Here is a 23,216-nt window from a genome sequence, read left to right as displayed (position 1 = left end):
GCGGTCTTGCGCTGGCAGCGGCAGCGGCGTGGGCTAGGGCAAAAAAAACGTTTTGAGGATGAACAGGGTATGGCTGCGGTTAAGTAATCCCCCAAACGCGACAGAAAAGGAAACCAAAAGAGTCCTGAAGCGCGCGAGATCCACTGACGGACGCTCCGGTGGTAGCGACGGACGCTACCCACCCAGCGTCCGGTCGATTCCAGAGAGGTCCAAATCCTCTGAATCGGGACCAGACGCGTCCGGTGGTCCATGACCGGACGCAGGCAGGGTCCGGTCAGTACAACTTGGTCTTCCTTCGATCGACCGGATGCTGAACCCTTCTTGACCGAATGCACAAACGCAGCGTCCGGTCACTCCTTCACCAGCAGTTCACCTCCTATGAACTGACCGGACGCTGGACAGCAGCGTCCGGTGCAGCGTTCGGTGCACCATTTCCAGCAAATCTTCAAACTTCCTTCACGCTGCCTGTTCCCAATCAAGTCCCAACTTGAATAAGATCCAAATAAACACCAATTGGGACTGATGTGAGTGACCTCTCTCAAACCCTCATATTTTCAAGATATTTTGCCTTAGGCTATAATTCTTTTTAAGAAAATAGGCAAACAAGAGGACAAATGAACAAAACGACAAAACGACATTCATGCATATGTAATACTTGTAAGTAAAACTAGTTGCTTGTCAAGTTTGATCCAAAGTTAAGCTTCTTCACACGCTTTTCGGCGGTTATCTTAACCATGTTAGACAAGCCCTATATGCATTGCCACAAGTTAAATATGTTGTATATTACAATGAATGCAAGGGACAACACAAGCTCAATTTTTAGTGAAGTTACTAAAATCAAGTACATTGAGCTCATTCCTCAATCTACAAAATGTAGCCTCATCTAGCGGTTTTGTGAAGATATCCGCTAATTGATCTTCGGATCTTACACCTTCTAGTGATATATCATTTTTAGCTACATGATCTCTTAGAAAGTTGATGGCGGATATCTATATGCTTGGTGCGAGAGTGTTGAACCAGATTATTTGCAAGTTTTACCGCACTTTCATTATTGCACAAAAGAGGTACTTTCTCTAGAACTACTCCATAGTCTAGCAAAGTTTGTTTCATGTATAATATTTGTGTATAACAAGCACCCGCGGCAATGTATTCCGCTTCAGTGGTGGACAAAGCCACACTATTTTGTTTCTTGGAGGACCAAGACACAAGTGATCTACCAAGCAAATAGCACCCTCCGGATGTGCTTTTTCTATCAACTTTGCATCCGGCGTAGTCCGAATCGGAATAGCCAATTAATTCAAATAAAGCTCCTTTGGGATACCAAAGACCAATTCTTGGTGTGTGCTTAAGATACCTAAGGATTCTTTTTACGGCAATTAAATGTGTTTCCTTAGGACTAGCTTGAAATCTAGCACACATACACACACTAAACATGATGTCGGGCCTAGATGCGGTTAAATATAATAAGCTACCAATCATAGAACGGTAGAGAGTTTGATCAACCGGGTTACCTCCCTCATCTAGGTCGAGATGTCCATTTGTAGGCATTGGTGTCTTGATTGGCTTACATTCATCCATCTTAAATCTCTTGAGAAGATCTTTTGTGTATTTCTCTTGAGAGATGAAGATGCCTTCTTTCATTTGCTTGACTTGAAAACCAAGAAAGAATGTAAGCTCACCAATCATTGACATCTCGAACTCCTTCGACATCAATTCACCAAATTCTTTGCATGAGTCTTCATTTGATGATCCAAAGATGATATCATCAACATATACTTGACAAATGAAGATATGTCCATCAAGCTTCTTGGTGAATAGTGTGGTGTCGACTTTCCCAATGGTGAAGCCCTTCTCAATGAGGAAGTCCCGAAGGCGCTCATACCAAGCTCTTGGGGCTTGCTTAAGCCCATATAGTGCCTTGGACAACCTATAAACATGATTAGGATATCTAGGGTCTTCAAACCCGGGAGGTTGATCAACATAGACTAGTTCATTTATAAAGCCATTTAAAAATGCACTTTTCACATCCATTTGATATAGTTTCATTTCATGATGTGATGCATATGCAAGAAGGATACGGATGGCTTCTAATCTTGCAACCGGTGCAAAGGTCTCTCCAAAATCCAAACCTTCAACTTGAGAGAATCCCTTTGCAACTAGTCTTGTCTTGTTCCTCACAACAACACCTTGATCATCTTGCTTGTTGTGGAACACCCACTTCGTTCCTATGACTCTTGCACCTTTTGGTCGCTCTTCAAGAGTCCAAACTTCATTACGAGTGAAGTTGTTCAACTCTTCATGCATGGCATTGATCCAATCCGGATCTTTAAGAGCTTCTTCTACCTTGGTAGGCTCATAGCAAGAGACAAAAGAGTGATGAGCAATAAATGAAGTAAGTTTTTGAGATCGAGTCATCACACCCTTTGTTGGACTCCCTATGATGAGATCTTGTGGATGATCTTGTAGGAGAGGTGTATTTCTTCTATTGACCACTTGAGGAGGAGGTTGTGGAGCATCAACATCTTGTGCTTGTACCACCATTTGCTCATGGGAGATATGAGTATCTTCATTTTCTACTCTCCCATCTTTTCATCATCTTGTGGTACATTTGATGAAGAAGGTTGGTCAATGACTTGTACATTATCTTCATCATCTTTTGGCTTGATGTCTCCCACCAGAATATTCTTCATAGCCTCCCTCAATGGTTCATCACCTACATCATCAAGATTCTCATGTGCTCCTTGGGAGCCATTAGATTCATCAAATTCCACATCATATGTTTCTTCAACCAAGCCGGTGGCATGATTAAATACTCTATATGCTTTGGACTTCAATGAGTAACCAACAAGAAAACCTATATCACAACGTCTTTGAAACTTCCCTAGGTGTTGCCGCTTCTTGTAGATATAGCACTTGCAACCAAACACCCTAAAGAAGGAGACATCTGGCTTCTTCCCATTGAGCAACTCATACGGTGTCTTGACAAGGAACTTTTGAAGAAATAGGCGGTTGGATGCATAACATGCGGTGTTGATTGCTTCCGTCCATAGAGCTTTAGGGGTGTTGTACTCATCTAGCATTGTCCTTGCAAGAGTGATCAAAGTCCGGTTCTTCCTCTCAACTACACCATTTTGTTGAGGAGTATAGGTTGCGGAGACTTCATGTTTGATTCCAGCTTCATCACAATAAGCTTCTATGTTTGTGTTGTCAAACTCTTTGCCATTGTCACTTCTTATCTTCTTGAGCTTCACTTCAAATTCATTTTGAGCTCTCTTGGCAAACTTCTTGAAACAAGATGCAACTTCAGATTTGTCATGAAGGAAGAACGCCCATGTATACCTTGAATAGTCATCCATAATCACAAGACAATAGAGATTTCCTCCCAAACTCTTGTATGTTGTTGGTCCAAATAAATCCATGTGTAGGAGTTCTAGCACTCTTGTGGTTGACATGAAAGCTTTGGTTGGATGAGTGTTTGCAACTTGCTTGCTGGCTTGACATGCACTACAAAGCTTGTCCTTCTCAAACTTCACATCCTTCAACCCTCTCACCAAATCATTTTGCATAAGCTTCTTGAGTGAGCTCATCCCAACATGAGCAAGTCTTCTATGCCATAGCCACCTAAGTGTTGTTTTGGTGAATAGACAAGTCTTCAAGTTTGCATCTTCGGAGGTGAAGTCAACTAGATATAAGTTGTTGTATCTAAATCCATTGAATATCACTTGTTTGTCATCTACTTTGGATACAACAACCTCCTTCTCGGTAAATAAGCATTGGAAGCCAAGATCACACAATTGCCCAACGGATAGCAAGTTGAAACTCAATGAGGCAACATAGAGCACATTGGAGATGGAATGATCATTTGATATTGCCACTTTGCCCAATCCTTTAACATTGCCCTTTGAATTATCTCCAAAAGTTATTTTCTCTTGTCCATCTACTTCTTCATCTAGTGAGGTGAACATACGAGGATCACCGGTCATATGTTGAGTGCAACCACTATCAATAACCCAATGACTTCCACCGGTCTTGTAGTTCACCTACACACAAGAGATTCAAGCTTTAGGGATCCAAACTTGTTGAAGGCCCTTCACCTTCTCAACAAGTGACTTAGCCACCCAAATCTTCTTAGGCCTACTCTTGTTGGGGGGTCTTAAGAACATGACTTTCATCTTTCCACTAGAATCTTTTCTAAGCATGTAGTGAGCATTGAAAGCAAAAGGTCTAGCATGCTTGGGCAAGGGTTGTGGTGGTGGTGTTTGGCACTCATGAGCAAAGTGGCCTTCTTGTCCACACTCAAAACATCTCTTTGGCTTTAGCTTTGGCTTTGATTATTGGTGTTGAGCTTGAGCCTTCTTCTTCTCTACACTTGCCATATATCCAATGCCACTTTTATCCATCTTCATGACGGTATTCATGAGTAGCTCACTTTGGAGATGCTTGCCTCTAGCAAACTTGCTCAATCCCACCTTGAGATGCTCTTTCTCCATCTTGAGCTTCTTGTTCTCTTCCTTGAGAATATCATTGTTCTTCTCTTCCTTGAGTTTCTTGTTTTCTTCTTTGAGCTTCTCATTCTCAAGGATCAACTCTTTGTCATGATCAAGAGTTTCTAGCACAATGGTGTTGTGACTTTTCATCTCTTCAAGATCTTTCATGAGCTTCTCATGGTCACTCTTGAGCTTGACATACTCATCAGTCATTGCACTCAACCACTTGCTTGCCTTTGCTACTAGATCCATGCTCAATGCTCTCATCAATTAAATCATCACATGAGGTAGCTATATCAATCTTAACAACATGGTTAGTAGCATCATGTGGCTCATTTGGTAAGAATTCTTATGCAATAACAAGGGTATCATAATTGATCTTTAGAGTTGTATATTCATCTTTTAGCTTGTTGTGACTAGTGATAAGCTCATTGTGCACCCACTCAAGTTTATCATGTTTATCTTTAAGCTCTTTCTTAGAAGATTTGAGCTCCTTGAGTTTGGATGATATAGAATCAATTGTTTCTTTGAGCTCATCATTAGCCTTTTCTAATGTATCACACTTAGCTAAGAGTGAATCATTTTTAGCATCAAGTTTTTCATTTGTAGCTCTACTCTTTCTAATGATCTTAGTGTATTTTCTTAATATTTTGACAAGATCATCATATGTGGGTGAATCATCATTGCTATCACTATCATCATCACTAGCTTACTCATCATCACTACTATCATCACTCTTAGTTACCTTGCGTTCACCCTTGGCCATAAGGCATAGGTGTGTAGAGGATGATGGCGATGGTGGCGGTGAGGATGCAAGATCAATAGCAATGGCGGCCACCTTCTCATTGTCACTCTCATCATCGGATGATCCACTTGATGAATCAATGTCCGTGAACCAATCATCGACAATATAGGCCTTGCCACTCTTCTTCTTCTTGTAGAAGTTTCTCTTTTTACCATCTCTCTTCTTGTATGGCTTGTTCTTTTTCTTTTCATCTTCATCACTTGAATCATCTTTCTTGCCCTTGTTCTTGAACTTGTCTTTCTTGGGCTTTGTGCATTGATGAGCTAGGTGACCAAGTTCACCACAATTATAGCAATCCATCTCGAAGATTGGCTTTCTTCTTGAGCTAGTGAAGAACTTCTTCTTCTTGCCGTCAAACTTGATGCCACTCTTGTTTAGCTTCTTTAGCATCTTGGCAGTCTTCTTCACCATGAGAGCAAGACTTTCTTCATCATCTTCATCACTTGAGCTCTCATACTCAAGTCTTGCCTTGCCCTTATCTTGGCTAGCTTTGAATGCTAAGTCCTTCTCTTTCTTCTTTGTGGAGGATGAGCCATCTTGTGGCGTGATGTGCATGTACATCTCATGAGCATTGATCTTTCCCAAGATTTGTGTCGGTGTAGCGGTGGAAAGATCACCTTGATGTAGCACGGTCACAATGTGCCCATATTTGTCAATGGGGAGGACACTCAAGATCTTTCTCACAACGTCGGATGGTGACATTTGAGTAAGTCCAAGCCCATTGACTTCCTCTACAAGAATATTTAAATGAGAATACATTTCATTAGCACTTTCTTTGGGAAGCATCTCAAAAGAATTTAGCTTTTTAATCACAAGATGATAGCGTTCCTCACGCTCACTCTTGGTTCCCTCATGGAGCGCACAAACGTCCGACCATAGTGCATGGGTGTCTTTGTGGTTCCTTACACGATTAAACACATCTTTGCAAAGGCCTCTAAAGATGGTGTTGTGAGCCTTTGCTTTCCATTTTTCATAGTTTACTTCATCGCCTTGAAGTTGTGCGGCATTTTTAGGTGTTGGGAACCCTTGAGAGGCAGCTCTAATAATTCCAACATCTAGAGCTTCTAGGTAAGCCTCCATGCGAATTTTCCAATATGGAAAATCATCCCCCTCGAAGATAGGAGGAGGTCCATCCCCGTGAGACATCTTGCTCTAAGCGGTTAGGCTTAAAAAATGTGAGCACGAGGCTCTGATACCAATTGAAAGGATCAAGATGCCCAAGAGGGGGGGGTGAATTGGGCTAATTCTAAATTTTCTTGCAATAATCAAATCCTACGGATAGCCCAATTAACCCCTTGTGCCTAGAAAAGTGTTTCTATCAAATCAACGCACAAAAGACTTGCACCCTATGTTCCAAACTTACTCTAGCATAGCAATTCTATGAATGTAAAACAAGTATTGAATTGCTCAAAGTAAATACTCAAAGTAAGTGCTCAAAGTAAATAGGGAGAGAAAGGAACGCGGCGATGTTTTGCCGAGGTATCGGAGAGTCGCCACTCCCCACTAGTCCTCGTTGGAGCACCCGCGCAAGGGTGTAGCTCCCCCTTGATCCGTGCAAGGATCAAGTGCTCTCTACGGGTTGATTCTTCGACACTCCGTCGCGGCGAATCACCCAAAACCGCTCACAACTTGAGTTGGGTCACCCACAAGCTCCGCCGGGAGAACACCAAACTCCCAATCACCACCAAGCCGTCTAGGTGATGGCGATCACCAAGAGTAACAAGCACGAACTCTCACTTGACCACGCGAAGCCTAATGAGAAGATGGATGCACACTTGTCTACTCTTGATTCACTAATGAGGTTTTACTCTTGGATTCTCAAATCACAAACACCTCACTAGGACCTTGCTCTTCTTGGCACTCACAAACGTGTTCCTCAGCTGTTGGAATGAGCAGAAGTGACTCCACTCACGAGTGGAGCTTCTATTTATAAGGCAGCCTAAAAAACGAACCGTTATGAGCTTCTGCGGGGTGATCGGACGCTCCGATCATTTTGACCGGACGCTCCGGTCAGTTCAACCCGCGAACAGTTTTCAAGTGATGACCGGACGCTGACAGGGTCCGGTCAGTACCGACCGGACGCGTCCGGTCGCTCTTGGATGCTTACTGTAAACGACCGGATGCGGGATACTCAGGGTCCGGTCACCACTGACCGGACACGTCCGGTCGCACTTTCTCAAGTCTCGACCCTTACTGGAGTCGACCGGACGCTGGCCCTCAGCGTCCGGTCACATGACCTTCCAGCGTCCGATCACACCAGACTTGTTCTTCATAGTCAAATGAACTGACCGGACCCTGCGGCCAGCGTCCGATCGCACCGGAGCCAGCGTCCGGTCAGTATTTGACCCTCCATTCACTTCCAACTTTTGATCATATGTGAATGAAGTTTGCTCCAAAGGATTTTAGGCATTCATAGGAGCTATCTAGAGCTAGTTTTAACAAGTGTGCACCACACCTAACTCACTAGACTCAACTAGGTCAAGCTACCCATTCATACCCCCCTTCATAGTATGGCCAAAGGAAAAACAAAGTCCTAAACTACTCTAAGTGTCTCTCCAACTTCAATCGACACTTAGAACTAGTCATCCTTAACCTTGTCGTCCATCCTTTGAAAACCAAAATGATTTCCATCGTAGGGGCATGACAATCTCGATTGCCCAATCGATCTCCATTACCATGACCTAATTTAATTGCCTCTGCAAAACACACGTTAGTCATAGTAATCTTGTATTGACATTAATCACCGAAATCCACTTAGGGGCCTAGATGCTTTCACTAGTGAAGGGTACAATGACTCTATTTACTTGGGGGCTATAAAACCAAGCACTAGCCAGCCTTGGGCTGGTTGCTGAGTACCCTTAAGCCTTGGTGGCTTGTGTAGGTGTGCTTGGGAGTCCTCTAACTCATATATGCTTGATAGTGATCATCCGATTGAGTGTGAGTGTGATTCTAGTGTGATTGCATCGTGAGGCTGCACCGAGTGGCACTAGGTGATCGAGTTGCAAGCCAGTGGTGCTTGTTACTCTTGGAGGTTGCCACCTCCTAGATGGCTTAGTGGTGGTCTCTGTCGAAGCACGCAAAGAAGATTGTGCGGTGCTTCGGAGAAGTGATTGTGAGGGAAGTTGTGCTCACCCTGCGGGAGCCATGAAGATCAACTCTTGTAGAGTGTGTCATTGAGCTACCCTCACTTGGTTCATGGGATTCTTGCGGTGCCCAACATGTGGGTTTGGTGAGGTGCCCAAGTGAACAGTCGACACAACGGGGACTAGCGTGCTGGCAAACACATGAACGTTGGGATAAAAATCATCGTGTCATCCTTTTATCTTCCCATTGGTTTGCATCCCCTTAACACAAGCTTGTATTTACTTTCATATACATTGTGCTTGCGTAGTTGCTCTTGTAATTAGTTAGCTTATGTAGCTTGCTAGTTACCTTCTTGCTTGTGTAGCATAGAAGTAGCTCCCTTGCATGACTAATTTGGTTTGAGTAACCTTGTTAGTCACATTGCTTAGTTTGTGTAGCTAAGTAATTTGTGCTCTATAATTTGGCTTGGGTAGCCTTGTTATTGAGCATTGCTAGTGAGCTTAGGAGCTTTGTGCTTTTGCTTACTAGATTGTGTAGAAGCTCCTATGGTTGCTTGAGTACTAGTGGCATAGATTTGTGTGACCTTGCTCCTAGATTTGATTAGGTGAGCTCTAGCTAGCCCAGCACCTTTGTTGCCTAATTAGGATCTTTGCAAGGTGCTTATGAACTTAGCTAGCCCAGCACCTTTGTTGCCTAATTAGGATCTTTGCAAGGACTATTCACCCCTCCTCTAGTCTGCCATCTCAACCCTACAAGGGGGCCCATCTCTTTTTTGTAGTTTTTATATCCGGTTTGCTTAGGGTTTAGCCCAAATAAATCTATCGGTGAAATCAGATGATTTTCATTCGGGATCTTGTTACCTACGACGATTTTAGTGATTGCCATGACAAGTTCTCGTTGCAGTCGTCGATTTCATCGGCAAACGGCCAATTTGTGGCCATTATCTACAAAGAGAGGGGTGCTCCTGGGCACTCCCAACGAGGATAGTTACATTGGGCCATTGGTCTCATCGTTGATGGCCGTGGGGAGGAAATCAAGGATTGAAGGTAATGAATCCGCATCCTATGATGTATCCAACGATGCAACTGTCGATATTCTTTCATAAACTCATAAACGTTTTTGACTGGTTCTAGAACATTGATTTTTTTGGCATGTCCAATGCTTTGGTGTTGATCATTGGTGTTGGTGGTACATAACCAGGGTACCCCAAGACACGGTTAGAGAGTCACTCAAGACGGCCTAGCTAGCCACGGCCTAGCTAACCGTGGCCTACCTCGACCTCTCTTCCCCCTAGCCGTATGAGGCCCGCCTCGACCTCTCCTCTGTCCCGATCATGAACTGCATGACAGCCTTGACCACCTCCGACCTTGACTGCTCGGAAAGGACGAGAGGTGGGTGGATGCATTAAATGCGCCTGTCCGGATAGGACGCACACGTGCGTGCACTCCACCGAGTACGAAAAGTACGACCACCCCTTAGACCGTCAGACCCTAGGCCAGAGCGTCATCCCTCGGGCCTCGCCCTTCTGACGGACAAGATAATACTGGGGCTCGACTACGTCACCCCGTGAGGCTCGGCAATGTCCAAATCCTGCCTGATTCGATGGATGGGAGTAGGATCATACCCACTACGGAATGGGGCTAACAACCGGGAGTTAGCTCCCACCAAACCTGCCGGATCCAATGCCCACGACACGACCGTGAGAGCTCAGGGCAACGCGGCCGTGACCAGGGGAGCAGGTAGTCCTCGATGGACGATTGCTCTCCCCGTACAGCGGCACCACGACATCACCTCGGAATAACGGGCGCCAAGACGGAGGCCATGACGTGTACTACATGCCCACGCCACATAGGGAAGTTGGTGAACAACCACCATTCCTACAGTGCTGCCACGACCGGCACAGTAATGCCACGACACACCATGCCTTGGCGTGGGGAGCAAGACCTCGACGACCATACCCGGATGTGCGTACAGAAGCGAAGACAAGACAGGATGGATTGCTGACCAAGCTTACTAGCTCCTTTCTCCCCTCGGGCTCTCGGCCACTCGGGTCGGGAGAACCCTTCACCTCTGCATGTAACCCGACCACACGACTATATAAGGGGAGCCCCGGGTCTTCTTCTTAGACACAATGAATCGAGTTCTCCTACCTTGAACCCCTTATATCCGTAGAACCCTACCTTGCATACCCCCTGTTGTAAGTCGTTTGGAGCACTTGAACCGATGAACATAAACTCGTAGTCTCCGGCACTAGACGTAGGGCTTCGTACCGAACTAGTATAAATCCTTGTGTCTTAAATGCCACCATCGACTCCCTTGAGTAGCACGGCGCTAAATTTACTGGTCGGTATTTAAAACACCGACAATTGGATCCGTCATAAGGACTGCATTCTAGCTTCGGTGTTCAACAAGCCTTTGTTCATCTAGACCATGGACTGTATCGAAAATAACCAGGGAAGAAGATGTGGAAGAATCTAAATAGATTATTGTACCTTATTTATTTCAGATTTTTTCATATGTAATTTGAGAATGTGATGCGCCAAATTTTAATATAATTTTCTCTTTCCTTCGAAAAAACGTGCGGCGAGGAACCAAGCACCCCTTAGCTTTTTTTTTTGTTGCTCAGAATAAAGGCAATGATGCTGATTATCAGGAACAGAATAAAGGCAATGATATGATGATTATCAAGAACAAAGGTAATGATGCTGTGGTTGAAGCAATGGTCTTGTCCCATTGCAGAAATGCAATTAATACTCGGCCCATAGCGTGCCACGATAGTGCCGATCGACGCTGCCCCCCGAATAATTTCCTTCTCGGCGCCTCAGCGTGAGCCTCCCCTACCCCTCCGTCCTCGATCCCCGCACTCCAGCGTGAGCTCAGCTCAAAACCCTGCAACTCCAGCATGCGCTCCTCTCTCCAGAGTCCAGACCGGACCCGTCGGAATCTCCTCCCCCATCGCGCGCCCAGATGCCTCTCAGATCAAGCTTGCAGTAACTCGTCTAGCTAGCCTTTTTCAGTTGCATACCCCATCCATATGCAGATTAGCTGTGCCGTTACATTGATTCATGTACGAGTAGCTCGCAAGCAACACTGTTTTCGTTAAATGACACATGTTCAGATGTTAGTGTGTGATCTCGAGCATGAACCATTTGTCCCTTGAAGGTGCAGTTTATTGATTGTGGCTAAGTCGGTGCGTGAGAAGAAATTGAGATGAACGACATCATGGATTCTGAGGTAGTGCAGGTGGTAGAGTCGTCATTTGTAGTGCCGAACGAGCCGACACCGCGGGAGGGGCTCTGGCTCTCTCCCCTGGACCTCATTCTGGCCAACAGAGGCCACACACCAATAGTCTACTTGTACAGCTCCAGCAACGTTGCCGCCGGCGATGATTTCTTCGACGTGGCCAGGCTCAAGGAGGCTATGGCCAAGGCCTTGGTGGCCTTCTACCCCCTCGCGGGCCGCCTCGGCGTGGATGACGATGGCAGGGCAGAGATCACTTGCAACGGTGAGGGTGCACTCTTTGTTGTTGCTCAGGCTGACCTCACTGTTGATGACCTCAAGGACGACTTCAGCCCGTCGCCGGAGCTGAGGAGGCTGTTTGTTCCACGCGTTGAGACGACATCCGTCATATTGGCCATACAGGTCTCCAAAACTTCTCTTGCTTCTTCCATGCTTTCTCAGTATTTCATAATTTTGGACCAGGATTATTCACTTGTTTTGTTTAGTCAAAATGTTCAGGTTTAACAACCATTTAGCTGAATTTTGGCCAAAACTTGATCAAGAGGTATGAAGATCGAGGAAACAAATGAATTATAGCTTGATAAGTTTACACTTCTGTTTTGAAAGAAAGAACTCGTAGATTTGTTTGAACTTTGAACTTCCCTTATATTTCAGGGTAGAGGAGTACTTGGTAACTATATATGACATATGTGTGTATGCTTGCAGGTGACTTTTCTGAAGTGTGGAGGGGTGGTGTTAGGGACGGCTCTCCACCACGTCGCCATAGACGCCTTCAGCGCGATCCACTTCATCCAAACGTGGTCGGCCTTCTCCAAGCATGGCGACCGCGCTACCATAGAGCTCCCGTGGCACGACCGCACTCTCCTCCGTGCACGGTCCCCTCCTACCGTCCACCCAGACGCCCTCACGAAGTTCTACCCCAAGGCCACCTTCTCCTACCCGCCAGGACCTATCGCCATCCAAGCCTTCGTCATCTCCAAGGACCAGGTCGCCTCCCTAAAGCGCCTCAGCGGGGGCACAAGCACCTTCTGCGCCATGAGCGCCCTTGTGTGGCAGTGCACGTGCATTGCACGCCGGCTTCCGTCCGATTCCGAAGCACGACTCAACTTCCCGGTTAGCGTTCGGCGCAGAATGAGCCCACCCCTCCCGATCCGCTACTTTGGAAACTCAACGCTCAGGATGGGCGTCACTGGCGCAGTGCGAGACATCGCCTCAGAGGCCTTGGCATCTGTCGCCGGCCGCATCAAAGGCGCCATCGATCGGATGGACGACGAGCTGGTGCGGTCCGCGATCGACTACTATGAGACGATGGCCATGGCCGAGACGGACAGCCGGCCTGTGAAGGGCACCTTGCCAGAGACCGATCTACAGATTATCAGCTGGCTCGGCATGCCATTGTACGATGCAGATTTCGGGTGGGGGAAGCCATGGGTGATGTTGCGGGCGGAGTCCATCCGTGGTGGACTTGTGTACCTAATGAACGACGGGCCAGCAGACGACGCCGGCGTCCGCGTGCTCATGTGCATGGAAGCTGCAAACATCAAGGAGCTGGAGCGGCTGCTTTACGAAAAACTTTAGCCCCTAGACACACTGCTAGGTGCTTAGTGTGGAACCAAACAGTTTGAAGAGCTAGTACCTGGACGGGACGGCGTGCTGGTTTGCTCGCAGTGTGCTACTCTTTATAATCTTTTTATTTATTTATTTATCTCGGCAACTTTGTATTTACGAAACTCCACCACCCAACTGATCTACATGATGCAGAAGATCCAGCAATACGGCTGGTGAAGTATGAAGAGTGGGTTTGGACCAATAGTATATTGTTGTTGATTTTTTATGTAGCATTCCTTCTGTTCTTTTACATGCCATATTAATTTTGTCCTAAGTCAAACATTTCTATTTGGCCATCAAGTTTTTTAAAAAATGTATAGATTAACATCATAAGGTTTATGTTTTTAGATTTTTTTTAATTCTCCTGCTTTATTTACAGGGTACAAAGCACCCAATTTGCAAAAACATTCGGTACATAGATGTACTCTAGGCGCGTCCACCAAAATCATCCATTTAGACTTTAAACAACATGAGAAGTGGTTTGGGTCTATGCCGTCAGTATCTTCAAATGCTGCCGCATCTCTGTTGAGGTGAAGTTTTGGCTTTCCTCACTCCCAGTTGATTTAGTTTGTTGCTGCGCTTGGTGATGCTCACTGGCCTTTTACTTCTGCTTCCAGCTCTTTGATGACCAGCTCCATGGATTCCCAATCTTGCTCCCTGTATATTGCCTGCCATCTTCTTATCATTTTTGTTACCATTTGTATTGTCACCATAGTATTCTTCCATCTCCCCCCCCCCCCCCCCCCCACCCCCACCCACCCTGAAAACACAAGGCATTGCGGTTTTTTTCCATAAAATGGGAGATGAACACACTCTTAATTCCTGCCACAAATCCAGAACTTGGCAATGATTCAAAGCAGGTGCTAGTCACACGGTTCAAAGTTTGAGCAATAACTGACCAAACATTATATCTGTAGCCACACAACAATAAAAAAAAGATGGTTAAGAGCTCGTTTGATGGCGCCATGGCTGGCAGATGCCTGCCAGGCAGCCGATCCTGGCCCTAGGCGTTAGGAAGCGGCTTTTTCTTTGGCCAAAAACGGTTGTCCGAAATCGGACGCCAGGGAGACTTGCATGGGCGACGAGCTGCCTGGGAGGCACAATCCAAACACGCCCCAGTAGTTTCATTTTCGCAACAAAACAAGCAAGTTTTGTCTTCTACGTCTCTTCTTTTTGGCTAAGTTATCTCTGGTAAGCAGTTTGTTGTTGATTAACAGCCACAAAATAAATCTGTACCCTAGGGGTACACAAATTTTCCAATGGTAGGAGTATAAACTAGCATAATCCCTCTAAAGGAGGTTATGGTGTAAAGACTAAAGAGATTGAACCGAGTATACTCCTCTAGAGTTATATTCCCAAATAATAACATCACAATCCTTAGAGAAATTATTAATAGATTCAACAGTGGCTAACAAATCATACCACGGAGACATCATCAAGGGGAGAAGGTTCTTCTGAAGGTCAACTTCAGTTGGTCCCCATCCCACACATCATGAGTGGTAATATTAGGTTCATCAGTTATCACATACAAAGGCCAGAACTGGCTAGGCTCGAATTGCCAAACCAACGATCTTCTCAAAAACGTATTTTCATACCATCCCCCACCCTCCGACAATAGCCTAACTTAGCTGCCTTTGCTGACAAAGCACGTCCTTCCAAAAGGGTGAAGTTTTGGTATTGGAACAACAAAAAAGATTCGGCCTATTATTCACATATTTCTGGTCTACAATTTGTTTCCATAGAACATTATCACTTAAGTGATATCTTGAAATCTAGGAGGACAGCATACATAAATTTACTAAATCAGGGATACCTAAACCACTAAACTCTTTCTCAACCATAAGCTGCCAATTGTATGCCCATCTTTTGAGTTGTTTCAGAAGAACCGGCTCAGATAAGAGTTAATGGCATCTACCATCCATTTTGGGAATTTTATCATAGACATGAGGTAGATAGGGATGCTTGCTAGAGAATATTTAAGCAGAGATAATTTTTATAATATATAGTTTACATGTTGTGAAACTATATGAATTTTTCAAAAGTGATGGTCAATGTTAAGAATGTTTGACTGAGGACAAATCTAATACGACATGTAAAAATGAAGGAAATATTCAAACTTTTTGTTCACTTTTTTCTTCCTTCAAGGGCTTGTTGGAACTAAGATGGTTACAAAAATATCCTACCAGTCTACGAAAGAATACAATTCTAGCATAATATATGTCAAGTCAAATTATATTGTGTTTGATCAAGTTTATAGAAAAAGTATCAATATTATGATACGAAATAAGGGTTATTATATTCGTCATCAAACATATTTTCATAGTATAAATATTTTGTGGTGTAAATATTGACATTTGTTCTACAATATTGACTAAACTTTTGAAGTTTTGACTAAGTATGAAGCTTTGGCTTATAAGCTATACTTTTTCAGTCAACGAATCGTATTTTTCTCTCACAACAAATCAACCAACAGTACTTTCAGTCATGGCTTATCAGCCAAGCGAACAGGGCATATATCCTTTTTCGGATGGAGGCAGTAAGAATTAAAAATAGACCAGTGCCACTCAGCGTCAGTTGAGAGAAGCGCGGGGTTCAACGACCTGCTACAGCAGCACACAGGCTAAAACTAGGAGAGAGAAGGGGGTGTTTGGTTTCTATAGGTCATCTAAAATTCCTGTCACATCGAATATTTAGACACATGCATAGAGTATTAAATATAGACTAATTACAAAACTAATTACACAACTTGCGACTAATAAAATTCCTGTCACATCGAATATTTAGACACATGCATAGAGTATTAAATATAGACTAATTACGAAACTAATTACACAACTTGCGACTAATTTGCGAGACGAATCTTTTAAGCCTAAGTAGTCCATGATTTGACGACGTTTGCTACAGTAAACACGTGCTAATGACAGATTAATTAGGCTTAAAATCGTCTCGCAAATTAGCCTCTATCTATGTAATTGGTTTTGTAATTAATCTATATTTAATGCTCTTTATTAGTATCTAAATATTCGATGTGACATGAATTTTAGGAGCGACTAAAGAACCAACACCCCCGAAGTTAGAGATTTAGGGTAAAAAAAATAGGCTGGACTAGAACTGCTGCAGGTGAAAATGTGCTCACCGGACTTGTGTGCCGTGGAGTTGCGGCTGGATCTAACCAGGCGTGTTTTCCGTGTAAAAAAGGACCAACTTCTTGCTGGGCTGGGCAAGAGATCATCCACATACGGCCCACAGGGTCCGTGTGTAGGATTAGAGTTGCCTAGCGCTTATAATCTTGGTGGGATTTCAAAGCATCTCCCTAACATGGTTTCTCTGTATGTAGGGGTGTGCCTTACAGAGGATTGAAGGAGAAAAATATCGCTTTAGGAAATCCCTTTTTTCTTATTTTTCTCGCTATCCCCAATAAGCTCAAATTCATATTACATTGTTTAACGTTTAATACACTACTGGAAACAGAAATTGCTCCGTGAGTGACGAATTTTTTTTATCAAATTTTTGCGAGAGATATAGGGAAATTCATGATTAATGTGTCGGTTTCAAAAGTACCGACAGAAAAAAAAAATGAAAACTCACATAAAAATTTTAAGAGTTTTCTGTATGTGCCAATACACAAGGTAATTCCTTGCTGGTTTCGATGAAACGCACAGAGAAAAATGTTGGTTCAAACATTATGCACAGAACAAATCGAAAACACTCATGGAAATTTAATCGTGTGCATGCATTTGGCATTGGCGCCTTGCAGTGAATAGTAAATGCATTAAAATTTTAAAAAACAAAAAAATCATAAACCTAACCGCCCCTCTAAGACCCAACACTCCCATAGAAACCACCCCACCACCCTGTTCACTTGCCCACAAACCCCTCCCATGCGCCTTTCTGCTGCAAGGCGCCGCCCCAGGTTAGCCCCTATTAAAATTGTAAGCAAAATGGTAGATTGCATGGGCCGTTAAGTGATTTTGATGTTTAAGTGACAACATGATCGTTTAGAAATAATGTTTGCTAGTATAAAAGGTTTAGTTCAATGGATGCAAGGTTGACTTGGACTTAGGCAACGTAGAGATCAAACTAATCAAGACATTAGACCCACCGAAAAACTCCGATGGTGGAAGCCTTGAGTGCATAGAAGAAAAGGGTGCCAAACAAAGGAAGTACAGAGAGGATTTGGAGGCACCAAAAATAGTTCGATGCAAGGGGACCGGAGAATAGACATCTCTAGTGGTGCCCGAGAAGTGAACCCAAGAGCAACAGGCAGTCACCGGAATAGTCCGGTGATGCACCAGAGAAAGTCACTATAGTTGGCTGATCCAATGGCTAGTCCACGTGCCAGGGCACCAGATGCTCTGGTGACCCCACATGATTTTTCTGGTGAGTGCACAGACTGCAGCACTTTTGCCTAATGGCTAGTTTCTCATATGGGAATATATATACCCAATAGCCAGCTCATTTGGTGAGGTTGGAGTTTGTTGAGGTTACATGAGTGTTGATACACTCTTCCAAGTGATATAGCCACCATATGTGCTTAAGAGAAGACTAGGTGATTAGTGAAGTGCTTTGCGAAGAGCTTAGGCTAGTTACCAACCTTAATGCGCTTGCTCTAGATTTAGGCCTAATGTTTAGTGAGGTTTGCATACCTCTTGATACCTAGTGCTTGTGCGCACCATTCTTGTGCACTAGGGGCTTATATCACACCAACCATGTCTGTGGCGTGGTTGTTGAGCGTGTACGAAAGGGAACGTGTGACTCACGATGTTTAGGCTAAAAACACGATAGTGAAGACGGCAGGGAGCAGTACGGGAGAAGGCCTAGCAGAGACCCACTTGCGCGCGCGGAAGGTCCATGGGCTCCACAGGGTTACCTGGTTGGGAGCTTGGCCCTTTTGATGCCATCTTTACGAGGGGCTCCAACGAGTATTAGGGATAAGCGTGAGCTTCTCGATAGTAAAAATCGAGGAGTTTGTTTTACATTCCTTGCTAAATTAGGGATAAGATTGGAACATATATAGGTTGCATAACGTTTTTACGGTAGAGATAGCAATACTTAGTAAATCTAGTTGTATATTTAGATAGATTTATTGCATAGATTTTGAAAAGTAGGATTTAGAGGCCAAATTAGTTTAAGGTTTTGAGTTCCCTACAAACTCAACCCTTTTAGGCATGACGATCCCTTACAAGAATGACACAAGAGGAATTATCCATGCATGAAACGAGACACAGTTTAGTAGGTTGGAACTGATTAATGCTATGAGGAAAAAACAGTCAGTATTCTACAAGGAAAAGATCGAATCATCTACGTAGGATCAGTGATAGAGAAAGTCAATGTGGTTTACTACAAAACGAGGAAATAGCTCGTTCACTTTATTCACCATCACCAATAATTCTTAAGGACTACAATACCTTGAGTTTCTCTTACAATACCAATCATAGATAGTAGATATGTAAAATTGGGGTGCTTTCTGTTTGCGTTCCATTTCTTCTGCACTCCGTTCGATCAAATCAATGCCATTTGTCGTAGCAGTATGTATATATCAGTATAAAACTAGGACCTTTGTCAAGGCTGTATAACTAGGGAATGGTAGAAGTGATCGTCAAAGGTTCATGTCCAGCACGAGAGGGGTGTCCCCTTTCTCGACGGAGAACGTCTTGTGCACCTTCCCTGTCGCCGTCGCCAGCTGCACGATGTATGTGCCGTGGTACCCCCTGAACTTGAAGTGGCCAGCGCTGTCGATATGCCCGCGCGCGTGCGATGTTCACTCCCTCCGGAGATCGACGAATCTGCAGGTAATTCAGAGCAGACGGTGGTCGGTAAGCGAATCGAGAGGCATTATATTCTCGGGGCTGAGATCGATCGATCCTAAAGTTCAGCGGCGTTTAGTTTACGGACTACTGACCTCTGGCCGGCGTCGTTGACGGTGCCGTCGGCGTTGATGAGGCAGGCATCCTGGCGCCACATGTGGCCCTGCATGAAGCCCCAGAACATGACGCCCTCGACGGCCGGGTGCGCGTACGCCTCCCGGAGCACCACCTCGAGGTCCTCGGCGCGAAGAGGTCGACGTCGGACTCGCTCACATCCAGCTCGGTGAGCCACCTCGAGGTTCATTTGGTGAGGTTGGAGTTTGTTGAAGCTGTAGGAGTGTTGATACACTCTTCCAAGTGATAAAGCCATCATATGTGCTTAAGAGGAAACTAGGTGATTAGCGAAGTGCTCTACGAAGTGCTTAGGCTACTTAGATCAACCTTAATGCGCTTGCTCTACGTTTAGGCCTAATGTTTAGTGAGCTTTGCATATCTCTTGCTACCTGGTGCCTGTGCGCACCATGCTTATACACTAGGGGCTTATATCACACCAACCATGTTTGTGGTGTGGTTGTTGAGCATGCACGAAAGGAAACGTGTGAATCGTGGCGTTTAGGCCGAAAACAAGATAGGGAAGATGACAGGGAGTGGTCCAGGGCCTAGCAGAGACCCACTTGCACGTGTGGAAGACCCACGGGCTCCACGGAGTTACCTGGCTGGGAGCTTGGGCCTCGTGAGGCCATCTTTGCGAGGGGCTCCACGAGTATTAGGGGTAAACGTGAGCTTCTCGATCCCTCGGTAAAAACTGGGAGTTGTCAACAGGGTTTGTTTTATATTCCTAGTCTAGCTTGCTAAGTTAGTGATAAGATTGGAACATAGGCTGCATAATTTTTTTACGGTACAGATACAAGGGCAGGCCTGTTGCAGTGGTGAGAGCTATCCCACTGAGTCACCAGGTCGCGGGTTCGAAGCAGCCTCTCCGTAGATTTTGCGGGGGAAGACTTATCTCGGTTTTTCCCTTCCCTATACCCTACTCATGTGGGAGCCTCCGGCACTGGGTCTGTCCTTTTTTTTAGATAGCAATACTCAGCAAAATCTAGTTGCATATTTAAATAGATTCGTTGCATAGATTTTGATAAGTAGGATTTAGAGGCCAAATTAGTTTAAGGTTTTAAGTTCCCTACAAATTCAACCCTTTTAGGCATATGACGATCCCTTACAAGAATGACACAAGAGGAATTATTTACTGAAACATGTAGTTATCAAACTTTCAATCAAATATGGCTAGAAAGAACGTATCCATGCATGAAACGAGACACAGTTTAGTAGGTTGGAACTGATTAATGCTATGAGGAAAAAACAGTCAGTCTACGTATCCCATAAGAAAAAAGGATCGAATCATCTATGTAAGATCAGTGATAGAGAACATCAATGCGGTTTACTACAAAACGAGTAGCTCGTTCACTTTATTCACCATCACCAATAATTCTTAAGGAGTACAATACCTTAAGTTTCTCTTACAATACCAATCATAGATAGATATGTCAAATTGCAGTGCTTTATGTTTGGGTTCCATTTCTTGTGCACTCCGTATAATAACTAGGGAATGGTAGAAGTGATCGTCAAAGGTTCATGTCCAGCACGAGAGGGGTGTCCCCTTTCTCGACGGAGAACGTCTTGTGCACCTTCCCTGTCGCCGTCGCGAGCTGCACGATGTATGTGCCGTGGTACCCCCTGAACTTGAAATGGCCAGCGCTGTCGATATGCCCGCGCGCGTGCGATGTCCACTCCCTCCGGAGATCGACGAATCTGCAGGTAATTCGGAGCAGACGGTGGTCGGTAAGCGAATCGAGAGGCATTATATTCTCGGGGCTGAGATCGATCGATCCTAAAGTTCAGCGGCGTTTAGTTTACGGACTACTGACCTCTCGCCGGCGTCGTTGACGGTGCCGTCGGCGTTGATGAGGCAGGCGTCCTGGCGCCACATGTGGCCCTGCATGAAGCCCCAGAACATGACGCCCTCGACGGCCGGGTGCGCGTACGCCTCGCGGAGCACCACCTCGAGGTCGTCGGCGCGAAGGTCGACGTCGGACTCGCTCACATCCAGCTCGGAGAGCCAGACGGGCAGGTCGGTGGTGGCGAGCTTGTCGAGCGCGTCGCAGATGACCTCCCCGACCGGGTTGGTGACGTGCCCCTGCAGGCCGATGCCGCCCACGGCCGCGCCCTTCTGCTGCAGCGCGGTGATCTGCGCGATGTACTTCTCGGGCGTCGCGTTGGGGTCGTTGCCGCCCTCGACGTTGTAGTCGTTGACGAAGAGCGTGGCGCCCGGGTCCAGCCGCGCCGTCTCGCGGAACATGAAGGCGTTGATGTCGTCGCCCAGGCGGTCCTGGTAATAGCTGCCGTGCAGCATCTCGTTGTTGACGTCGTAGTGCGGGAACCTGCCGGCGTAGCGGGTGAGCAGGCTCGCCAGGCGCCCCTGCACCGCCGCCGTGAGCCCGTTGTTGTCGAGGCTCTTGACCCACTGCTGCACCGTGTTCTTGACGGCCCAGAAGATGCAGTGCCCGCGCACGGGCTTGCCGTAGCGGTCGCAGAAGTCGAGCAGCGCGTCGGAGTCGGCGTAGTTGAGCTGCCCCTGCTGCGCCTCCGTGTGGTACCACTTGAGCTCGTTCTCGAACACCGCCCAGTCGAAGTGCTTGGTGAAGAAGTCGACGAAGGCCGGGTTCTGGATCACGTTGGTGTTGATGCAGGTGCCGAACGGGAAGCTGCTGTCCATCTGCATCACGCGGATGGACGCGCCGGAGATGCCCGACGCCGACGCCGCGCTGCCGAAGTTGAGGACCACGTCCCGCTTGCGCACCTGTCCAATCCAATCCATCTCGATCAATGTGGAGCACATCAGCATTCAGTGCGTGCACGGACTTCTGAGCAGACTAGTGCGAATGAAAATCTTGTTCGGAGAGCAAGCGATCGATCGAGCGAGTGTCGTTCTCGCGGCGAGCAAGCCGTGCCTATCCATCTCACCTACTAGGCGTAAAAAGTTCGATCCTATGAACAGTGCTCACTCGCTCACTTACTCACCTTGTCAGTCTTCTTCCTGAGTTTCTTGAACCGTGCCTTGCGGTCAGTGGCGATGACCTGGAGATCCATGACCTTGACGTCGACACCGGCGGGCGCGCCCTGAACGTACACCTCAGCAGCGCAGGGGCTCTTCTTGAGCCGGAACGCGCCCTTGATCTCCGTCCACTTGCCGACCACAGCACAGATAGCACCTCCCTCGACGACGCACCCGTCGTCCTCGTCCAGGCGGATGTTGACGCGCACCGCGTGGCCGGTGGCCCCCTCAGCAGCGCCGGCGGCGGCGCCATCCCCGCCAAGGCCGATCCACCCGGCGACGCGGTACGTGACCCGGGGCTTGATGAGCGCGGCGGCCGTGATCGCCCGGCGCACGCCGTCCGCCTCGTCGGCGCGGCCCGACGCCAGGATGTACCGCCCGCTCGGCCTGTATCCGTCCGCCACGTCGTTGATCGTCTCCGACAGGACCTTGGCCGGCTCCTCCTCGCCCACGGACAGCGTCGTGCACGTCCCCACCGGCGCCCAGCCCGACAGGCCGTCCTCCAGCGCGCTGTTCTCGATCAGGTTCAGGTCGAACACCACCCCCTGATGGACAGCGAAGTCGTGCGCAATACAAATGTGATGAGTGAGGCATGCAGTTGCATTGGTACATAGAACCTACTACCGACATGTACTTACTGCTACCGACGAGCATTGTACGTACCTGGGTGCAGGCCATTGTTCGTATCCCGGCCGGTGGACGATGAGACCAAGGCGGAGCAGGTGATCGCTGAGAGTTTGGTGTGGCTGGAAAACTTGCTGGCTGTCGATTGCCTTGCGGTGTGGTGGGGGAGAGGGATCGCGGCGGGACACCTTATGTAAAGAGGCGATTGGTCGTTGGTCAAAATCACCACGAAAATTGTTGCAAGGCGCACCGAACGAACGCCGCGCCATAACGTCGTGCGAACTCGAAGCAACCACCACAGACGGGAATGTCTTTTCTCTTCTCTCTGTTGGTCTGTGCTTCTGCTTTTGAGTGACAGTAAAGAATGCGCAAGCTAGATCCCGGGCGGCGGCGTGGCCAGCATGTCAGCGGCGGGCGCAGACGGCGGCGGAGTGCGTACGCGCGCGGCC

At 46.5% G+C, this 23,216-nt stretch overlaps 2 protein-coding genes across 2 annotated transcripts; one reads left to right on the top strand and one right to left on the bottom strand.

Moving 5' to 3' along the window:
- The first annotated feature begins 11,199 nt into the window (after positions 1-11,199).
- Positions 11,200-13,445, top strand: LOC136451691 (putrescine hydroxycinnamoyltransferase 1-like). Its single transcript, XM_066452377.1, has 2 exons — positions 11,200-12,018; positions 12,322-13,445. Exons 1-2 carry the CDS (start codon positions 11,587-11,589, stop codon positions 13,192-13,194), a joined length of 1,305 nt encoding a protein of 434 aa, XP_066308474.1. The 5' UTR covers positions 11,200-11,586; the 3' UTR covers positions 13,195-13,445.
- A 7,025-nt stretch (positions 13,446-20,470) lies between these two features.
- Positions 20,471-22,955, bottom strand: LOC136451690 (endo-1,4-beta-xylanase 1-like). The gene is made up of 4 exons (XM_066452376.1): positions 22,807-22,955; positions 22,110-22,688; positions 20,957-21,888; positions 20,471-20,840 (listed from the first exon to the last, which is right to left on the bottom strand). The coding sequence occupies exons 1-4, from the start codon at positions 22,819-22,821 to the stop codon at positions 20,654-20,656; spliced, it is 1,713 nt and encodes a 570-aa protein (XP_066308473.1). The 5' UTR covers positions 22,822-22,955; the 3' UTR covers positions 20,471-20,653.
- Between the last annotated feature and the right edge of the window lie 261 nt (positions 22,956-23,216).

Source organism: Miscanthus floridulus, chromosome 5, assembly GCF_019320115.1.
Source record: "Miscanthus floridulus cultivar M001 chromosome 5, ASM1932011v1, whole genome shotgun sequence".
Lineage (NCBI taxonomy): Eukaryota > Viridiplantae > Streptophyta > Magnoliopsida > Poales > Poaceae > Miscanthus > Miscanthus floridulus.
This window is presented reverse-complemented; position numbering and strand designations above follow the sequence as displayed.